This window comes from Uloborus diversus, chromosome 7 (assembly GCF_026930045.1).
Source record: "Uloborus diversus isolate 005 chromosome 7, Udiv.v.3.1, whole genome shotgun sequence".
Classification (NCBI taxonomy): Eukaryota; Metazoa; Arthropoda; class Arachnida; order Araneae; family Uloboridae; genus Uloborus; species Uloborus diversus.
Genome location: NC_072737.1, coordinates 58,630,979 through 58,650,803, shown reverse-complemented (window position 1 = coordinate 58,650,803; position 19,825 = coordinate 58,630,979). Strand labels below are relative to the sequence as shown.

General features: G+C 32.4%; 1 protein-coding gene across 1 annotated transcript in view; it reads right to left on the bottom strand.

The window, feature by feature from the left end:
- The window catches only part of LOC129226453 (calcium/calmodulin-dependent protein kinase kinase 2-like), a 310,711-nt gene that overhangs the window by 93,608 nt on the left and 197,278 nt on the right, over nucleotides 1-19,825 (bottom strand). Inside the window, exon 5 of the mRNA XM_054861060.1 lies at nucleotides 4,349-4,400. Coding sequence (XP_054717035.1) covers nucleotides 4,349-4,400 — 52 coding nt within the window. The remainder of the gene's footprint in view (nucleotides 1-4,348; nucleotides 4,401-19,825) is intronic.

Sequence of the window (19,825 nt, the reverse complement as noted above, 5' to 3'; positions counted from 1 at the left end):
TTGTAGATTAGTTGGAAAAGCAAGCTATAACATGTAATTCAAAGACAACACTTTATCTGATTTTTCTAAAATACCAGACTACCAAACCAAAACAATAACAGAAATTTGATAATCAGGTCTTGGTACTGATTCGCTAAACCTGTTTGCAGACTGGTTGGAAGGAAAAAAGGCATAGTGTATTATGCCAAGCGAAAGCTTTTATTTAAATTATTCTTCAATAAACCTAAGACTACATCTAACAAACAAAAGAAATGTAATGATCAGGTCTTGATACTGCTTTAATAAACCATCTTGCAGATTGGTTGGATATAATGAGTCATTCAAAGGAAAAGCCTTGCTTGGCTTTTTCTAATTAATCAATCAACAAAGCCTTAGAAATATAAGAAATTTGATAATCAGGTCTTGATACTGATTTAGTAAACCATCTTGTAAAGTGGTTGGACATAATAAGCCATTCAAAGGAAAAATCCTTTTTTGGATTTATCTAGTTAACAAACAACTAAACCTAACTAATAAAAGAAAAGTTATAATCAGGTCTTGATGCTGATTTAGTAAACCATCTTGTTGATTGGTCAGACCTAATGAGTCATTCAAATGAAAAGCCTTATTTGGCTTTTTCACGTTAACAAAACAATTAAACCTAACTAATAAAAGAAAATTAATAAAAACAGTAATGAAACAAATGAAATAATAAATCATTATGCATTAATATTGATTCGCTCTGGACAAACTTCTCTTTGTCTTTCAATAAGCTAATGCGATTTACACGTTAACCAAAACAACGAAAGCTTTATCGTCCAGTTTATTTACACCATTCCTCTTTCTCGTTAATCATAAAATATTTTTCTTCCACCCAAGAAACATAACCAAGCAAATAAAAGAGAAACCCACACATTCTCCGAGTATTAACGAAAAGCTACCGAAACATTGATGGAATGCATGGAATTCGAAAGCTTATCCCATATCTCTGGATACTTCTTGGTCTCCGACTATAAGAGCGGCTGGTTCTGTTAGGATAATTGAATGTGACAAGGCGGTGCCCGCGCCAAAATCGAATTACGTCTATTTGGATTACCGATCGTTTGCGCTTTTTCCCTTTTGCGGGTGAATACCATATCATATATGATCTATTATCAAATATAAAAAGCCCGAATGAGACACGACATTTCGCGTAGACCGCGAGGTGTCATGATCTTTTATATGGACTATTTTATTGCTTGTGTCAGAATGTAAGAGAAGCCAAAAGGGAAGCAACTCTGCTTAACTATTGGCTGGGAAGTTTGTCTTTTTATACATTTACAGTTTTGACATAAAGGGAGATTTATTGTGACTAATATAAATATCGCTGGAACTACTTTTAGTTCAGAAACTACGAAAAATCTAATTAACTATAGATAAATGAAAACAAATAAAAGACGAGATGTATAGTTACGGAGTAACAGCTTGAAGAGTCAATTAAAAAATATGTATGAATCTATGCATATAATAAATAGTTATAAAAGGTGCTGCAATTGAAAAAAGGGGGAACTCACCAAAAGAAAAAATGGTTTGAATTTTATCTCACCGAGGTAAGGCCTTTTAGAGGACTTTCTTAAGAAGGCATTCTGTAGTAATTGACAGATTCGACGTCACATATGAATGTCAAAGAAGGGTTTTAATGAAAACATTATGGGAGAATATTTTTGTCCTCTTTTACGACAATGTAATCTCAGTGCATTGCAGTATGATGAAATGTAAAAGCAAACTTGTATTTCTGCTCTTTTCAAAAAAAAAAAAAAAAAGTCGTTGTAAAATAATGATGCTGTTTTGCACTAAAATAACCCGTCTTCTGACGAATTTCGAGGAAGATAACATCGCGTAAAACTGTAACAATGATTTTCTCCCTCAAGTTTTCCTTCACGGATGCTATTTTGTCTTGCCTTGTTATAACGTACACTGTTTTCGAGAAGAAAAAGAAGATGTTTCAAATATATAGAATTATTTGACGGAAAATATTTTTTTTTTTTTTGTCGTCTGCTAAGTTGTAATTTTCAGATTTAGTCTTTTTCGAAATTTTCGATTCACACGCACAATTAACAATGCTCCATCTATTCGCAACTCCAGAGCTCGAATACGCTACCTTGCTGTGATTAACAATGCTAAAGAAAAAGGTAAAACATTCCATTCCGTGTGTTTTCTTTGGGGTAAATTACAGGCTTCAGACAGTTTATGATGTAATTCAATTTCAGAAGAACAGAAAAGAAAGCTTCCCACAAACACAATGAAAAATTACTGTCATTCACTAAGCGTCAAAGCAAGTTATAAGTTGCGGCATTTGTTTGTTTTACTTTTTTCATTCGCCATTAGACAGTGGTTGCAGCGCCCCCTATAGTTTATTAGAGTTGCGAATTAGCACGGGTGTGTTTGCCCATATTTTTGAACTTGGTACCTGGAATTTTAAACTTTGGCTTTTAATTGTGACATATATGAAAAAAAGGAATCATTAAGTATTATAATGTGAAGTAAAAACTTAATAATGATTTGTATGTTTGATTGATTGCTTATTTGCAGTAACCGCTAGATAGCGAGAAATGACCGAATGAGGGCAGGGTTGATCTCATGCGAACGGGTGGTTTAGGAAGTTGATTCTCACCGTCGTCGTTAATTACCGAGGTTGCGTTATAGCAGCGACGAAGCGAGCCTTCCACACACACTTCAAGATTGCCTCCCGAGCACGTGTTCCTGGTAGGCAATCAATTGTGACGTGAGTTGAGCCATTCTGAAGTACTGGAACAACATTAGTCGAGAAATCGCGAACATATCCACCACTATGTTGGAGAGAGTTGACAGAAACGTCAGAAATCTGGTCACTCAGTGTATCCCCAACACTTGCTCGATACAATTTTCAAAACAGTATCCAAGTAAATATCCATGTTGTTACATAGCTATGGTGAATAAATAATTAGGACGGTACCTATAGTGTCTTCTTGTTTTATTGGTCCTTCAAATAATCAAGTTATGCTGCCGCACAATGTACGTGTTGCGGGTGAGATCGTACGATCACGCTTGCAGAACGTACAAATCATTGGTTTTTAAATACAGTGGATGCCGGTTAATTGAATCAGTGGTGAATCGAATCGGCGGCTTTAATGAATCAAATTGTCAAAAACGGAACAAAATCCAGCTTTTTTGAATTAGACGCTTTATTGAATCAGCCGCTTTTTAGAATCAAATCTGTTTAGAACAAACGTCATTCATATAAGCAGCGACCACTATACAAGAAGGTCTTTTAGAAATTTAATACTTCATATTATAATACATAATGGCTCTTTATAGATAAAAATATGAAAAGCAAAAGTTTAAAAATTCCAACAATGTAACAGTGCAAATGTGTGCGCGAAAATGTCGCATTTGTGGAAATGAATTGAGCAATAAAGAAAATAGAATGGGAAACGTCCAGCCATGACAAAGATCAATAAGCAATCGTGATTGATCAAAAATTGAATTTCGGTAATATTGATTCGAAGAGCATTGAACATTTATCGAAGCATTTTCGTGAAAAATTTCAAGGACATCATAGGAATAGTTTTGCATTCTTTTAGCAGTTTCCATTGAGAGAAAAGCTGTTTTTCAAAAATATCAACGGATGTATTTCTTATAATGTTATGAGGTTTCCAACATTGTTTCCAAATACAAAAGTATTTGTGTTCGTCTTAGATTTTAGAAAAGATTTTCATACATCAGCGCAAATGAAAATCAAGAATAAAAAAATCATAATGCACCAAAGTTAATTGTGCATCCGGAAGATAATCTTGGAAGGAAATAGTTATGGGAGGAACTAAACAAGAAAAAAGGTACTATATACTACAATATACTTTTACTGACGAAGAATATACTTTTACTGTAGAATTTATCCCAAAAAACTCTATTTAAAAATGCCCTGAATGGAACTAATTGTCTTTAGTCGTGCAACTGGCAAAAAAGCGTGATGTACAACAAGTAAATTTACATTTATTTTTTACAGCCCCCCGGTATGAGATATATTCATTATTTATTAATTAGTTTTTTTTTCTTATTGTATTACTTCATTTCACAAAATAAAAGTAAATATTTTACAAAATATGGTATTTATAATATAAAAACCTTTTTACAACTAAATCTGGTTTTTCTGAATTTGCAATATTGACCTTTTAATAAACCTTAACCTATCATAGAATTACAATTGCATTTGAAGTTTACGGAATATATTAAGGAGGTTTAAGTCGAAAAACAATTTGAAGTGTCATAAAAAGGGGGTATTGTTTGAACACAATTAAAATTCAGTCAAAAGTTATGGGGGGAGGGGGGAGTGAAAAAATGAAACACTTACCGTACAGTCCGGCTCTCCGCATGAGTTTCTTTTTCGAAAGCACTTTCATTGCCTGATTAAAAAAAAAGAAAGTAATTAATTACCTTAAACAAACGTGCTTCAAGTAACTTGTTCATTGAGCTATAAGTTGGAGACAGTTAGAAAAACAGTGAGTTAAGAAAGGTTAAAATGTTTTTATTTAAAGTTAGTCTGTTCTCAGAATTCAAGTCCAGGCAAGCAAAAAACGACAGAAAGTCTTCCGTATAAAAAAACTGTGCAAAATATATAAAATGAAATACGTCTTTCACTTCATTTATATATTGTGGAAAAAAATAGTTATCCCCCCAAAAGGGGGGAGGAACAAAAACAAAACAAAATGCGTTATTACTTAATTTTTATTACTAGTATTTTTTAAATTCAAACGTAAATAATATTATCGTCGTAATCGTACTCAAATGAATAGCTACATATAAGCGTAAGGATATAGTCATAGTGTTTGATTTATTTTCGATATTTGAAAGAAAAAAAAATATATAGATCTTAATGTTCAGATTAAATATTTTGAAAACCAAATCCATCCATTAGATTTTAAGTTACAAAACGTTAGATTTCCCTAACAGCTTGATGTTCAATCCTTTGAGCGCTCAAAACTGAAAAATATTTTGCTCAAATCGAAAAGTAAAGCATTAGGCTTAGAAGTCTTGCCACGATATCTTGAACAAACATTTTTGTTTGGAGCTGATAATTTCCGAGAAATTATTAGGAAGAATGGCACGACAGAATGATCGACAATGATCATATTCCAATTAGAAAAAAAAAGAAGAAACTTTATTTTTTTTGTTTGTTTTATTGATTTTTTTTTGTATTTTTAAATCAATTACTTTTGTTGATAATGAAATTTATATGAAAAATTGAGTTTGTTTATTTCCGAAGCATTGTTTTTATGTTTCTATTTTATTAGTTTTTACTTTTTACTTAATTATTTTATTTTTAAAGTAAAGTAGGATAACAAGAACTAACATTAAGTAAAAAAAAAAAAAAAAAAAAACGGTTCATATATTTAGGAGCACATGTGTCAAACTTATGACAATCTCTTTTTGCGCCGGAGTTAAAAAGTAACAGCTCAAATTTAATGAAATATGAGCTAAGGACAAAAAATAGTGAACTTTAAATTTAGTGGCAAAACCATTCGATAAATATAACGAGTGGTTAAAAATCTCATGTATTTTTTTCCATTGCGATACAATCACTGTTTTTCTGTTTCTTGAAGAAAAATATTTTCTCCCGAAATCCATTTTAATGGAAAGTTCGCCCGTTTCTACTATTATGCAATAACGGCAAAATGGAGTAACCGGTTTGTATCTGTGTCTGTCGCGAAATAGACAATTTATAGTACTGTGGGAAAATTCTGTTCTTTATGGCACTCATAAGATCTGTCATTCACAGAAAATATCTTCGCTATCTCTCTTAAGGTTCATCTCTACACACGCACGTGCTTTTTGTGTAATATTGCACCAATGTAGTGGCGAAATTGTTATTATATCGAAAGTAGACAATTGTTTGAAAAATATATTGAGAAGTATCGATACAATTAGTTTTTCGGCACAAATCCTTTTGTACTCGATCAAATATCATTACAAGGTTGATATTTATGAAAAAAAAAAAAATCTATAGAAAAATGGGAAAAGCATTATACTTAGAGTATATTTTCAGGAATACAGCCGGATCCCGACTTACGCGAGGGATGCGTTCCAAGACTCCTCGCGTAAGTCGAAATTTCGCGTTGTGGAAAAGTGTTTTGAATATGACATTTTTATTAACATACCCAATCATTTTAGACATTTTAACTTTTTAAGCTGTTTTAGACCATTTTTTAACTATATATTACCGTTTCTTACATAAGAAGTTGATTTTTTACCGAATTTTTAAAAAAGTTGCATTATTCAACATAAAATACTGTTACGATGCACAAAATCAATGATCAAGGGGAGAGAGAGACATAAAAATAAAACACTACGGTTCGTACAGTATGTAGTAATAATAAAGCATTGCTCTGTAATAGTACTATACAATAGATAAAATAAGTTACATTTATAACTTAAAAATTGAAGATGATGATTTATCCTACGCAATCTGATTGTTAGTCTAATATATTTTTTAATACAGTAGCTTCGCATTTATTTTTATAACATTTACATCTATGGTAACACCCCTCTGGGACCCCTTGGACTTATACGGATTGCCTTCTCTTGACTTTTAATTGTACGTATGAAAGATTCACTCATACCTAAGTGTCGTGCTACCTTCGACCCACTTTTTAGTTGTTCAAGCGTATAAAAAATCTTTACCTTTTCTTAAATTGTCGCAAACTTTCGCTTTTTGTTTCCATCTTCAAACTTAAGATGAAACAGCGTGCCTAGGTGCCACAATATTTCATCACCTTTCATATTTAGAATAAATAAATGAAAAATGAGGAGTGGTGGGTTATACACACTAATAAAGCTACGTTTATAGTGCAGTGTGTGTGAGAACTTGCGCAGTCAGTGATGCTGAAAGGATAAGAGTACATTCACGAAGTCACTGTTTAGTAGTGAATAACAAAGCCGAAACTTTGCATCACGATTCCTTTTCAAATATTTTCGTGTTGAGAGCGAGAAATTCGCTTTAGCTCTAAAATTCGTTGCTCCCGAAAAACTCGCGTTATAGACATTTCGCGTAAGTCGGATCGCGTTGTAGCGGGAGTCGACTGTAGCTTAAAAAAAAGGAAATTTAACGAGCAAATTTGACGAATTATGTTAACACGAAATAATATGGGTTGTACTTAAAGTAGTGAATGATTAATCGCTCTAAATTAAAAACATTATTTTGTCTGTTGTTCCAACAAGGCTCCCAAATTTGGATGCGTTCCACTTATAATGTCTATACAACTTTTAAAGGTTGTAGATGTTTTCTAAAATTAAATGTTTCAGTTGCTTTTTTGAATTTTAGAGAACATTTTATGCGTTTTTAGCTAAGATAAGAGATAAATTTCTGGATGTAAAAGAAATTGTACACGCAATACACACAAGGAAGTTGGGTTTCAAACGAAAATTCTGACCTAAGGGGCTGTCCACAAATGATGTCACGCCTTGAGGGGGGGGGGAGTTGTGAAATTGTGAGTTTGTGACAGGGAGGGAGGGAATAACAAGAAAAGAGAAAGGTTTAGAAAATAAAAACGTTTCCAGATTCCATACATTTGAGTGAATCATAGTTGAGTGACATACCAAATGAAATCATCAAAGTAGGGGAATGAGGATCAAAGTGAAATAGCGGGGTCAAGTGAAAAGATAAAATATTTACTCTGCGTTTAGCGCCACCTATCTGGTACTTGTTTAACAATACAGTTACACATGTAGATTATTTCAGTCAGGAAAAAAATACCGCCTAAGATTAAAGCATAAGATAATACAGGCAATTTTCAAAAATGGACACTCTTATTGTAATATTTGTTGTAAGTCAAAAGTTATTTTTTAACATTATTAAATTATAAAGTACTTTCTATTAACATTTTAAAAAATAATTGTGACCTTCTAATATGCGGTGCAATATTTATTTAGTTAATATTAAGCTTAATTGTATTTTAAATGCTTTATGCAGTTAGTCAGGTACATGCTTACGTATTCATTTGTTAATTAATTCATTTGCATTCCTTCATTTAGAAATTCACTTATTTTCTTATTCTTTCACTCTTTTACTTACTCATTTATTTTTCTTCATACACTAATTACATAATTTAAGTGTTTTTTATTGGTCTATTTTCTTTTCATTTATTCATTCAAAATTTTATTTGAATTCATTTGATTAAAAATACTTTTTATAATCAAATAAAAAATGTTTCATAAAAAATATTTCATAATAAAACATTTTATAAAAAAAAGTTACATTTTACCACTTTTTTTTAAGGCTCCAAATTACTACCAAAAATAAAAAATAATGTTTCAGTGAAAGTTTTATTATAAAAAACAATGTTTTTTCTTTTTGTACTGTAATTTTCAAAACAAATTTCCAATTTGTTCATTTTGAAAATGCTGAGTCATCTCAGCCTTTTCACTTTGCTCCACATTCCTCTACATCTGAGGCAATGAGAAGCAAAGGGATGTATTGTTTAAAGTTTCGAGTAAATCGCGTTTAAAGTTCAGATCCTTGGCTTTCAATAAGGTTTTTTTTCTAAATTATGCTGTATAACAGTACCTACCAGGGCTACTAGTACTATCTCTTGCCCCAAGACAGAGGAGAGGTTCACCTACCATGTGTACTGGTTATCTCCAAATTTTTAATTTTGCCACTTGCATCCCTTTGCTTCTCACTGCCTCATACGACGACTTGAGAGATGAAGACCTTGACCATTGTTATTGACCATTACATCTGTTGTATGCTAAAATTTTACTTTTACACAGCCACAAAAGGAATATAACTTTTAAAAGCTACAACTAGGAAGCGATAACTTATGAATAAAAAAAAGGAGAAATAGAGGATCATGTTCCTGTGTTTAAAAAAAAAAACGAATATAACAGAATAAAATCAAATATATTCATAATAAAATAATGCATTATTTATTTTCCCTTAGTAATATATGCTGTGCAATTAAAATATTTTACACAACTCAATTCTGTTTGAATTGTATTAGCTCTTTGATAATAATATGCACTACAGAATGAAACAAGCGTTTGTGAAGCAATAAAAATAAATAAATATATAAATAAATAAAAGTAAAGAAACAACTCACAAAAGGCGAGATATTTGCATTAACATTCTGCAATGTTTCAATACTTTTTTTTTCTCCAGAGAGAAGTCTCTGAATATTTTCGTCTGCTGATATCAAAGGAACGTTGTTCAAATGTTATTGAAGAAGAAATATAAAAAGTCTTAAGAAGATATATCTAAAATAAAATTCGTTTCCGGATATTTTTTAACGGTGAGAATCTTAAATCTATATATTAATATTTCCTAAAAACGCCTTTTGGTATAGGAATTTAAAAAAAGTACACATTAGCACTTTCGGCACTTAAAAGCGTTATTTTTTGTCAAACATGACATTTATAGCAATTGGAAGAACTACAGAGAGAAGATAAAAAATATTTAAAATAAATTGGTAAAAAAATGGTAAGTTAATAGATGAGAATTCAGTGCACCAAAGCACCTTTTTCGAACAAACTAATTTGGATAGGCCTCATGAATGATAACGATAATTATGGTTGCAAGTTGCAACGATAAATGCGTCGAATAATAAAGCATGACTAATGAAAGGAAGTTCTACTTAAAGCAGTGAAATGGGGCGTAATTTGCTATAACATTTATAAATTATTAACTATCCGCCTTTGGTAACCAGCCGGTTCTATAGGTTTAGTTACTTTGGTCATTTAATCCGCTAATGCAAATATCAAAATCGAAAGAAACTCAACATTTCTGTTAAATGTTTCATAAAATCAAGACTGTTCTCATTACTTTTTGCGGTTACAGATAAATAGTAGCTAGCAGGGTTCGTCTATTTAAAGCGGCTTGATTTAAATCATGATTAAAAAATATGATTTAAATCAATTGATTTTTTAAAAATAATCATTAATAAAAATTGATTTTACTCACGTGATATTTTTAAACAAAACAATTGAGTAAAATCAGGAGAATTTATTTATAAAAATCAATTTTGCATTTTTAGAACGTGTTACTCTAAATGTAACTATACTGCATTACACAATTTCAGCTTCAAGTAACAAAACTACATAGGTCCTTCTTTGTGTGTGTACACCGATTTTCTGACTCTTGCAATATTGCTTTCACTCCAACATTAGTTCAGAACAAAATAAAAATTTGAAGTTTTTCTTATACACCGTTACTAAGATAGTTAAGAAAAGTAATTTTTCAACATATTATTTGACACTGAAAACGTACATGATGATGAAAACCTTATCTTTTAGCAAAGCAAAAAACAAAATCGCATCTTATCTTAACATTATAACGTATTTATAAATCTGGAAAAAAAAAAAAACATTCAATATTTAGAGTACTTATCCTAATTTTAAGAGTAAGTTGAATGGATTCATTAGTTCAGATTGCTTTATTATCAAGGTTTTTGCCTTCTTCATCATGAATGAACAATTGAATCCATTTCAGAACTTTTGTTGTCTATAAGCTGATAAACATAGAAAACTGCCGAGTTAAAAAAATTTCTTCTAAAAAGTATGAAAATTATAATTCTAGAAAATAGTTGTTCCACTGTTTCCTTGAATTATAGTTGAAGGACTGGTGGTTGTAGCTGGGGGCGGAGGTAAACGTTAAACTTAACTTGAATCATGCATTTGTATTAAAACTGGTAAAAAAGCTGCTAATGCCAAAAAATGAAGATAGCTAAAAAGTTGCTTTTTCATATTTATTGTATGAAATATAATGTTATAAAATGTAAAGTAATTAATGTCTATAAATTTTGGAAAATTTTAAAAGAAAAAAAAACCTGGTAGTAAATCATAACCAGCAAAGAAGGAATTCGGTTTTTACATGGAAATCCTCCTCGTTAATAAATTGTGATATTAGACTTGCTAACAATATTCGACTTAAGCGTTTTCCATGAGGTTATACATAGCGATTGCAATACCGGACCAAAAATTCAATACCGGTATTCGATACTTTGACAACGTGATATCGGAATACCGGTATTAATACCGGTATTTGAAATTTCTCAAAAATTGCTTGAAAACATATTGTTTAGTTGCAATATTTCATAATCTTGTACAAAAATTGCATAATTACGAAAACGTATTATGAACAAATATAAAATGGAGGAACAAATGTCATAATGAAAAATCAACACTAGTAAAAAACAAAATGCTTCTATTAAATTGTCTCTAAGCCTGGAACTCATTTTAGTACTCAACTTTTCTACAGTTGAAACTACTCTTTCTGAGTTCACGCAGGTCAGTGGTACTGTTAACAATGCGTGATACACCTCCTCTGATTTAATTGCCTAAAAGTATTCTATCTCCAAAAAAATTCGGTTTGTTGCATGTTATTTTTGGATAAACCTTTTTGTGTGTGTGTGTGTGTGTGTGTGCTTCTTTCGTATTGTGTGTATTTCTATTATTTTTGATCTTGTTGGTTTCTCTTATTCGTTTTATCTTTCTTTTCAAAATTCTTTGCAATTATAATTATGTAAATATCTGAAAATATCTTTGAATTCGTGGAACATATTTATGCTTTTCCTCTATGCAAATTTTCAAGGCAATATATAATTTTTAACTATTATCTTGCCGAGTATGAAGCCAAATAGCGAGACCGCACAACAAACCAATACTGGTGCCAACAAATTACCGTTTGTAATGCTAAGAAACAGTTTTTGTCAAAATTTAGTACAGTTGAGACACATATTTCAGAAAAAAAATCATAAAGCATTCCAGCAATTGAAAATTTGAATAAATTGTTCATCGGACAAAGGGGGGCATTCAAAATTATACTTGAAATTAACTTTTCCAAAAGGGAAAATGAGCGGTCAGGCAAATGGAAAAAATAAATACAGGGTGCACAATATACTTTTGTTTAATGATATTCTATTAGTTCATGCTTTTGAAGCTAAATTTTTACATCAATAGATTGATTTCGGTACTGTATCATGGGAAAATAAATGTACATTTAAAATATAAGTAGACATTTAATAAGTTTAATGGACAATTCTTGAATTAAAACGATTTATTATTTTTAGCTAATACCGAAAATGCCGGTATTTTCCTCAGCAAATACCGGTATTACGAAATTGCACAATTGCTCGAAATATCGGTATTCGTTATACCGGTATTGCCATCCCTAGTTATACTCAATGGAAAATGATTTATCTTTATTATTAGGTGACCATAAGTCCCAAATGTTCACGGGACTCTTAACACTTTTAGTTCTTGTCCCGATTTTTTACAAGTTTTTTAGTCCCGATCGTCCAGAATTGTCCCAAATAACAGCAATACTACTTAAAATTTATTACTTTGTTTAAAAATGAATACAGTTAATCTCATTAATCTGGACTCTATTAAACCGGACTTCGATTGATCCGGATAAACATTTAGATGTACATACTGCTTTCATTCGGAAAAAGGCTTTTTTGGGGGCCGTATTTCGTATCTTTATAATGTTTTTTTGCAATTTTCCCTTATTCAAATTAATATTTCGTTCTCTTGAATTAAAAATACAATTTTTACTGCTTACAGTTGTTTTTTTTATGTACCTTGGCTCAATTTGTAGTTTACTTTATTAAATCCGTTCTGTCATTAATTTGGAGACTTGAATTCGAAATTAATGAGACCAAACAAATTGGTCCAAATTTATGAGGTTTTACGTTACTTTGCTTTGATTTTTTTCTTCGTTCATTATTTTTTTAAAAATCGAGCTCTAGTTAAAAAACAAAGCGCAATCTTGATGACGCATGCGTATATATATATGTATAATGAATAATAAAATAATTGAAAAAATAGAGAAATAATTAAGAAAATAAATAAATAATTAAAAAAAAAAAAAAAAACTTTTCAAATACATAACGTCTCGAATTTCAAACGGCGAAATCTGACCATCCTATTTAATCCCCAAAGCACGTGTCAGCCATCTGCATCGCAAATTCATGCCCAATAAATTAAGCTTCACAAACTCTTTACTAATTAAAAGAAATCTAATCAATGTTTTAATGGGACGAATTACTAAGATTTGGGAAAAAAGAGAACTCAGGCGCAATATTACTAAATTGCAGCAAAAGGAAAAGATTCAAATTGTTTATCTTCCTTTTTCTCTAAGAGGCCTGGAAATCCTCCTACACATTCCAAATATGTTCGCTATTTACAAGTTCTTACATCAAAGCGGCATTTTCTCTCTAATAAGGTGGCGAGATTTAAGGAAGAGGGAGGAACTTTTCCTCACTAAGTCGGAGATGCAGAATTTCCTAATGAGAAAGTAACTTTTCTGACATGTTTATAGCGACTAAAAGGTGTTGTAAAAGTAATGAAACTTTTATTTAGTACTCAGTGATAAAGATAGAAAATTCTGCTTTCACGATTCCATATCACGTGTTAAAATTTTGTATGATTTTGGGAAAGAAGAACTTAAAATGTTTTCCCGCCTTTTGGAAGGAGACGTGACTAACGTTAAATTTCGGTTTGCACAATGTTCTGCTTAAAAGGTTGTGAAGTTGCAGAATAATAATGTCAAAATTAATATTACGGAATAAGATTTTGCTTTGCGATTTCAAAACGCTCTAACTTTTAGAGATTTCACCGGAACAACCGTGAGGCCATGAGTGTACTCAGCATTCCCTTTAGGGATGGGCAAGCATAGTAGCAACAAGAAAGTGGTTTTTAGTTGCCCCCCCTCCCCCCCACACACATTGCGAAATTCGGATATCACCTGAAATTACCGTCCTCCTCTCTCCCTAAAAAAGCATTTTTTGCTTTTTTTGATTAGATGAGGGCAGAAAAGCAGTTACGTTGCTCTCCCTCGGAAATTTTTCGAAATTGAAGTCCTAAAATTGCAATTTTAAATTATCTTTGGTGGCATTTGGACAGAGCGTGGGAGTAAGAGGCTCTCTACTTGGAAGAGTGGGGCAACTGCCCTCTCTGATCCTCCCCCTGCCTACGCCCATGCTTAAAGCCGCGGAAGTTTGTTGGAAATAGGAAAATAAATAGTTCCAATATGTGCTAATAGATGGTGCTGCCAGGGTCGACACTGCTGTTACAGAGGTAGTAAGATATGATTATTTTTCTTGTCGATTTCATAGTTTTTACTGCAAAAATACGTGGACAGAGCCATCTATCGGCACATTTCGGAGCTACTTTTATTTTTCTCCATGACTAAAATTCCATGACTTCACAATTGTTCTGGTGAAATATCAAACTATCAAGTCATTCTGACCAGTAGTTTATAATATAAACTTTAATGTAGCAGAGTAAAATTTTTATTTGCTTTCACAAAAATGCATTAAGCCGTAGGGATGTAGTCATAGTACCTGGTTGTCGAAAATAAGCAAGCAGTGAAAGAAGTAGTTTCTGTTACAAGTGAAATTATACATTTTTCATATTTATAATTAAATATTTTCAGTTAGAGAAAGAAAAACATGCATCTTTGTTGCTTGAAAAAAAACGAATCGTGCTGCCTTTACGCGGTAATATGAAATTATTTTATTAATAAAGATTTCACAACGTGCAAAGCATAGAGAAATTTTCATTTTAAGCTTATAAAAACTTTCTCGAAGCTATACATCATTTTCACTACTTACAAAAAAAAATTGAAAATTCTTTTTACAAAAAAAAGCATTTTTAATAATTCGCAGGCGAAAAATATTTCTGCTAGGTAGACATACCTTCTAAAACTTTTATTAGATTACTGATTTCGATGAAATGAGAATTTTAGCACTTTTTAATAATTCTTTGAGAGGATAAATAATATTAGGAACTGCTTTATCGTCGGCTGAGTACTACAACTAGACAACTGCTAATATGGAAAAAATGAACAGTCTGATTTTTAAATAAAAATTGTTTGAAAGAAGACATAAATGGCTTCGATTTAAATGAAACCTAGAAATGGTAGTTCAAAAACAATTAAACCAAACCTTCATTAACATGCTTAAAAAATCGAGAAAAAACATTAATTTGTTCAGTTTTTTTTGAAGCAGTATGGGAGGAAAAAACATTTTGATTGCAGCGATAACATGTTTGACTTCAAAATTAAAAGCACAATTCAATTTAATAATCATACAGGGTGCTCAAAAAGTCCTTGACACATTTTAAAATTTCATAGAAAAACAACAATTTGTTCTACGAATATGCGGATTGCACCACAACATACGGGTTCAAGAATTTTTTGACATCGTGGAAGAAAGAAAAAAAGTGATTACAGTCGGATCCCGCTACAACGCGATCCAATTTGCGCGAAACGGCTATAACGCGAGTTTTTCATGAGTAATGAATTTTTTTATTGCTGACGCAAATTACTCACTTGCAACATGAATTTTTTTGGAAAGGAGCAGCGGAGCATTAGAATGGGCTTCGTTGACACTAAATATTAGTTTCGTGAATAGACTTGCATCCCTTTAGCATTACTGACAGCGGAAGTTTACACATTGTATTAGTCTAAATAACACTTTGCTTTAGTTTATAAAAATTACCGCTCCGATTCTGAACGGTTTTTTTCTCCTTCTTATGAACGTTGATAAAACAGAATGGTTCCCAAACAAGGACTTTCATCTCAAGTTAGCAAAAGTGGAAAGAAAAACAGAAAGTTTCTGAAAATGCAAGAAAAGGTAAAGATTCTCGATGCTTAAACAATTATAAAGTGCCTCGAAGGTAACACGACAATTAGGTATGAGTTAATCTTCGATACGTACAATTAAAGTTCAAGAAAAGGAAATCCGCAAAAGTTCAGAACTTAGTTTTAATAATTAAGCTCGCAGAGTAGTGTCTGAGCAAAATACAAACATCATGAAAATTGAAGCCAAGCCAGAAATAGTGGTGTTCCCACACTGCATAAACTTCATAAATTTTAAAATTATAATTAAAATTACGATATCTACTGTTCAGTGCTATTATAATGTTCTTTCTGTAAGTACCCTACTGTTAAAGTACATGTATTTTATTGATCATTGATTTTGTGCTTCATAACAGAGTAATCATGATAAATAGTAACTTTTTTTCCAAAATACTGTAAAAAGTTTGTTCTTTACAAAACATACGGTAATATATAGCTAAGAAATAGTTTGAAACAATTTGAGGGGTGTTAACACATGTCTGAAATAATTGGGTATACTTATAAAAAATTTCTAATCATACGTTGTTCCACAACGTGAAATTCTGACTTACGCGAGGGGTCTTGGAACGCATCCCTCGCGTAAGTCGGGATCCGACTGTATACGTAATCGCGCTGTTTCGTCACAGTAAGAAAAACAAACGTCATGTGTGGTGTATAATCATTTTATTAAAAAGAAAGACCTTTCATTACTAGTAGTTCAATGTGCACCCTTTATGTTCCTCGAACCACATCTAAATTCTAATCTGGGCCATTTCATGGAAAACAGTCAGGGGTGCCCACAGGGGGGGGGGGGGATTATGGCGCAAGTTGCGCCATCAAAATTTTTGGGGGGGATTTTTTTTTTCTTGGGGGAATATGAAATTTTTTAATTGCGGAAAGAAAAAATATTTAAACTCATTCAACAAGATATATATGCATTAATAATACTTTTTCCACGTACTCTTCAGAGACATCGCGAAGGGGGGGGGATGTTCACCCCCCTCCCACAGTTTTTCAGAAGTGGGGTCACCAATATCATTTTAGAGATGCAAGTAACAAAGAAAAATTGAAACTCTTCGTTGTTTTAAAAGAAATAAAATAGTAATTATAAATGAACAATTGAAATAATAGTGACAAAAAGTTTTCTTTTTCTGTAAAATTTGAATAGAAAACGTAGTCTTAAAATACAATTTCGTAGCATCCATGATATCCTTTTACTAAGAGTATCTAAGTAAGGCCCGCGGAAATGTACACTTCAAACATTCAAAAAAAAAAAAAAAAAAAAAAAAAGGATTCAGTACAGTACACTAGGCCGCAGAGTGAGTATGTCTGCCTAGTTGGAAACTGTGGGCTCGGCTTAAATTAAAGTATTGTGCATAGAGTAAAATTAGCATAATGGGAGGGAGGACCGTCTACAAAACTAACATGGCGCACGCCTTGTCTCTCGGCGGCCTTGGTCATAAAAAACTATGCTTCATGGTTCTTCAGGTAAAAAAAAAATACAAAAATAAATAGGACAGCTTCATTAGGACAGCCCTTAGGGTAGTGGTCGCGAAACATTCCCGTATGTTTTTATTATATATATTTTTTTTAATGACAAATATTTTCCTGAAAATCATTGCTAAGTGGAGAAAAATGTATGGGTCGTCGAAATAAATTTGAAATAGACACAGAGAGAGAGAGAGAGAGAGAGAAACACTTAAATACAAAGAGATTCAAAGTATAAGTATTGTAATGAATACTCACACCAAAAGTTCTAAATGTTTGAATGGAAAAATCGTAAGTAAATCAAAACTTGATCAAGAGATGCAGGTGGCATATTTACAATAACATGAAGTGGAATAGAGACCTAAGGTATCACAGAAAATTACTACATCCGTTCAAAATGTTAAAAGTCTTTTCTCTAAGGCCGTAAACACTTGTATTGCAAGAAAACAAAAATATTAGGCCGGGAAATTGAAAATTTTACTAAAAAAAATCCAAGTAAACAATCGTGTTTGGCAAATGAAAATTGGAAGAAAATATTGCCACAATATTTTTATCAATAATTGAAATTTACAATGAAGATAGGAGGAACGTAGCCAAACTGAAAGGAAGAGTGGAGAACTCCAAACCCTTCCTTTTACGTCCCCAAAGCTGGCCTGGAAGTGAGTTTTTAGAATTTAGGTTTTGAAAAAATCCCCGGAAAACGTTCTCAAACACCACCCTTTTCCCCGTACCCTTAAGTCATTAAAGATGGTCTACACCTGAGTATTTAGGACAGTAATTTCGAAAAACCATGAGAGTGCTCCCAACGTAACCTCCGAGAAACGCCCTCTCAATTAATCATTCATCATCATTCAAGGTCGTATAAATTTCGTCGTTTGGATTTTAATTAAAAAAAACTCCCTGAGGTATCCCGAAACTGTGTGTGTTGTCCTCCAAATATTACCGTAGATCCTCAAAAATTTCATTTTTAAGGTTTCAATTCAGAAAATTTTTCGGAGGAGACCAAACCTTCTATTCCTCTTACAATATTGAAAATCGTCTACGACTGCGTTAATTAAATTTTAATTTTGAAAATTTGCCACGGGAGGACTCCGAATCTCTCCACCCGTTAACATTACCAAAAATCTTCTGAAACTGCGGTTTCTATAGAGCGTATTTTTTCCGAGAGAATGCCCCCTCCCCCTCTCTCGCCAACATCATCGAAAAATGTCTTAAACCTCGGTTTTAGTGCTTCAATTACGGAACATTTCTGGTCGCGAGCCCCTTCAAAACTCCCCCCCCCCACCACTTTTCATCGAAAGTTGGCTTAAATTTCGTTTTTGAAGCTGTAATTTCAAGTAACTGGTAGTGCACAAAATTAAAAAAAAAAAACTCTACATTCATGTTTTTGAGTTTTCAAAATTTCGAGGGAGGGTCGCCCTTGCCTTTAATATTACCATACATCGTCTAAAACTGCATTTTCCGAACTACAATTTTCAAATTTTTCCCCTACGAACCCTCCTTTACGTGTGTGTCACAATCAGAAATAATTCACAATTAGGAATGCGTGCTTGAAGTTTGCATTGGGAAAAATTATAGAACGATGCCCCAGATTCTCTTTCTCCCTTAACATCACCATAGATTCCAATCTCGGAAATTCCGGGAGAGAGCTCCCGAACCCAATCTTCTGAACATAATTAAATATAACGTATGATTGCGTTGGGAACTTAAATTTGGGAAAATTATCTGAAGATGCTATCCTGGACATCCACTCTCCTTCTTCCCAAACTTAAAATGTAGTCTAAGCCTGCGTTTTTATGTCTTCAATTTCGAAATAATGCAAGAAGGTAGCCCTCCGACACCCCCTAAATCTGATTGAATGTTATCCTAGCGATTAAATTTATATTGCTAGTACTAAGGTCTAGTAATATCCCTGACTATCCCTGCTAAACCAGAAGCCATATTTTATCTCTCTCTGCATATTGGAACATGCGTTTGGAACAATTAAGGAGCCACCAAAAGCTTACAAACCCCCTCCCCCAGTTTTGTGACCTGACGACGGCCCTGGTACTCTTTCCAAAATTTAATGACCGTGTCTCTTTTTTAATGAAGGGAACGTCCCAGACGGCAGGGAGTTAGTGTCCGTTTTAAAGCTGGATCAGACGATTTGATTTCTTTTAAATTTTTTATAAATTTTCTAGAAGTAGAACAATTCTGCATGATGAATACGTGTGACAGTGATGAGAAGGAGAGAGGTCAAAAATGTTTTATTCTTTGTAATAATTCTGACCAGTGTGCTCTAGTGGTCTTTCTTTGAAGTTTACGAATAACATTTTTTTTTATCCCTCCAATCGACAATTAATGTATTTTCTTCATTAACTAGCTTAAGCTTATGAATAATTTTTCATTTCACTTCACTCCCTTTTTCTCTACCATTTTTAAACTGATTGTTTTAATTTATCATTAGATGATTTTTATTAAAACTTTCAGTGATGTTGGTTTTCGCTGATGGAAGTGGAACAGTCTGTTCTTAAGGTGTTTATATTATTTTTCATAAATTTCATTTACTTTCTTCCATCTCTGATATGTATAGAAGGATATTTGATTCGTTAAAATTCTCGAGTTCTGATTTTTGATGTGCGCTGAATAGCTGAATCCATTTTGAGAATTTCCGAAAAATATCTGTCACGGTGTGTGCGATTCATCTTTTTTGGCTATGCGACTTCAATTTTGGAAAATTTCCAGGAG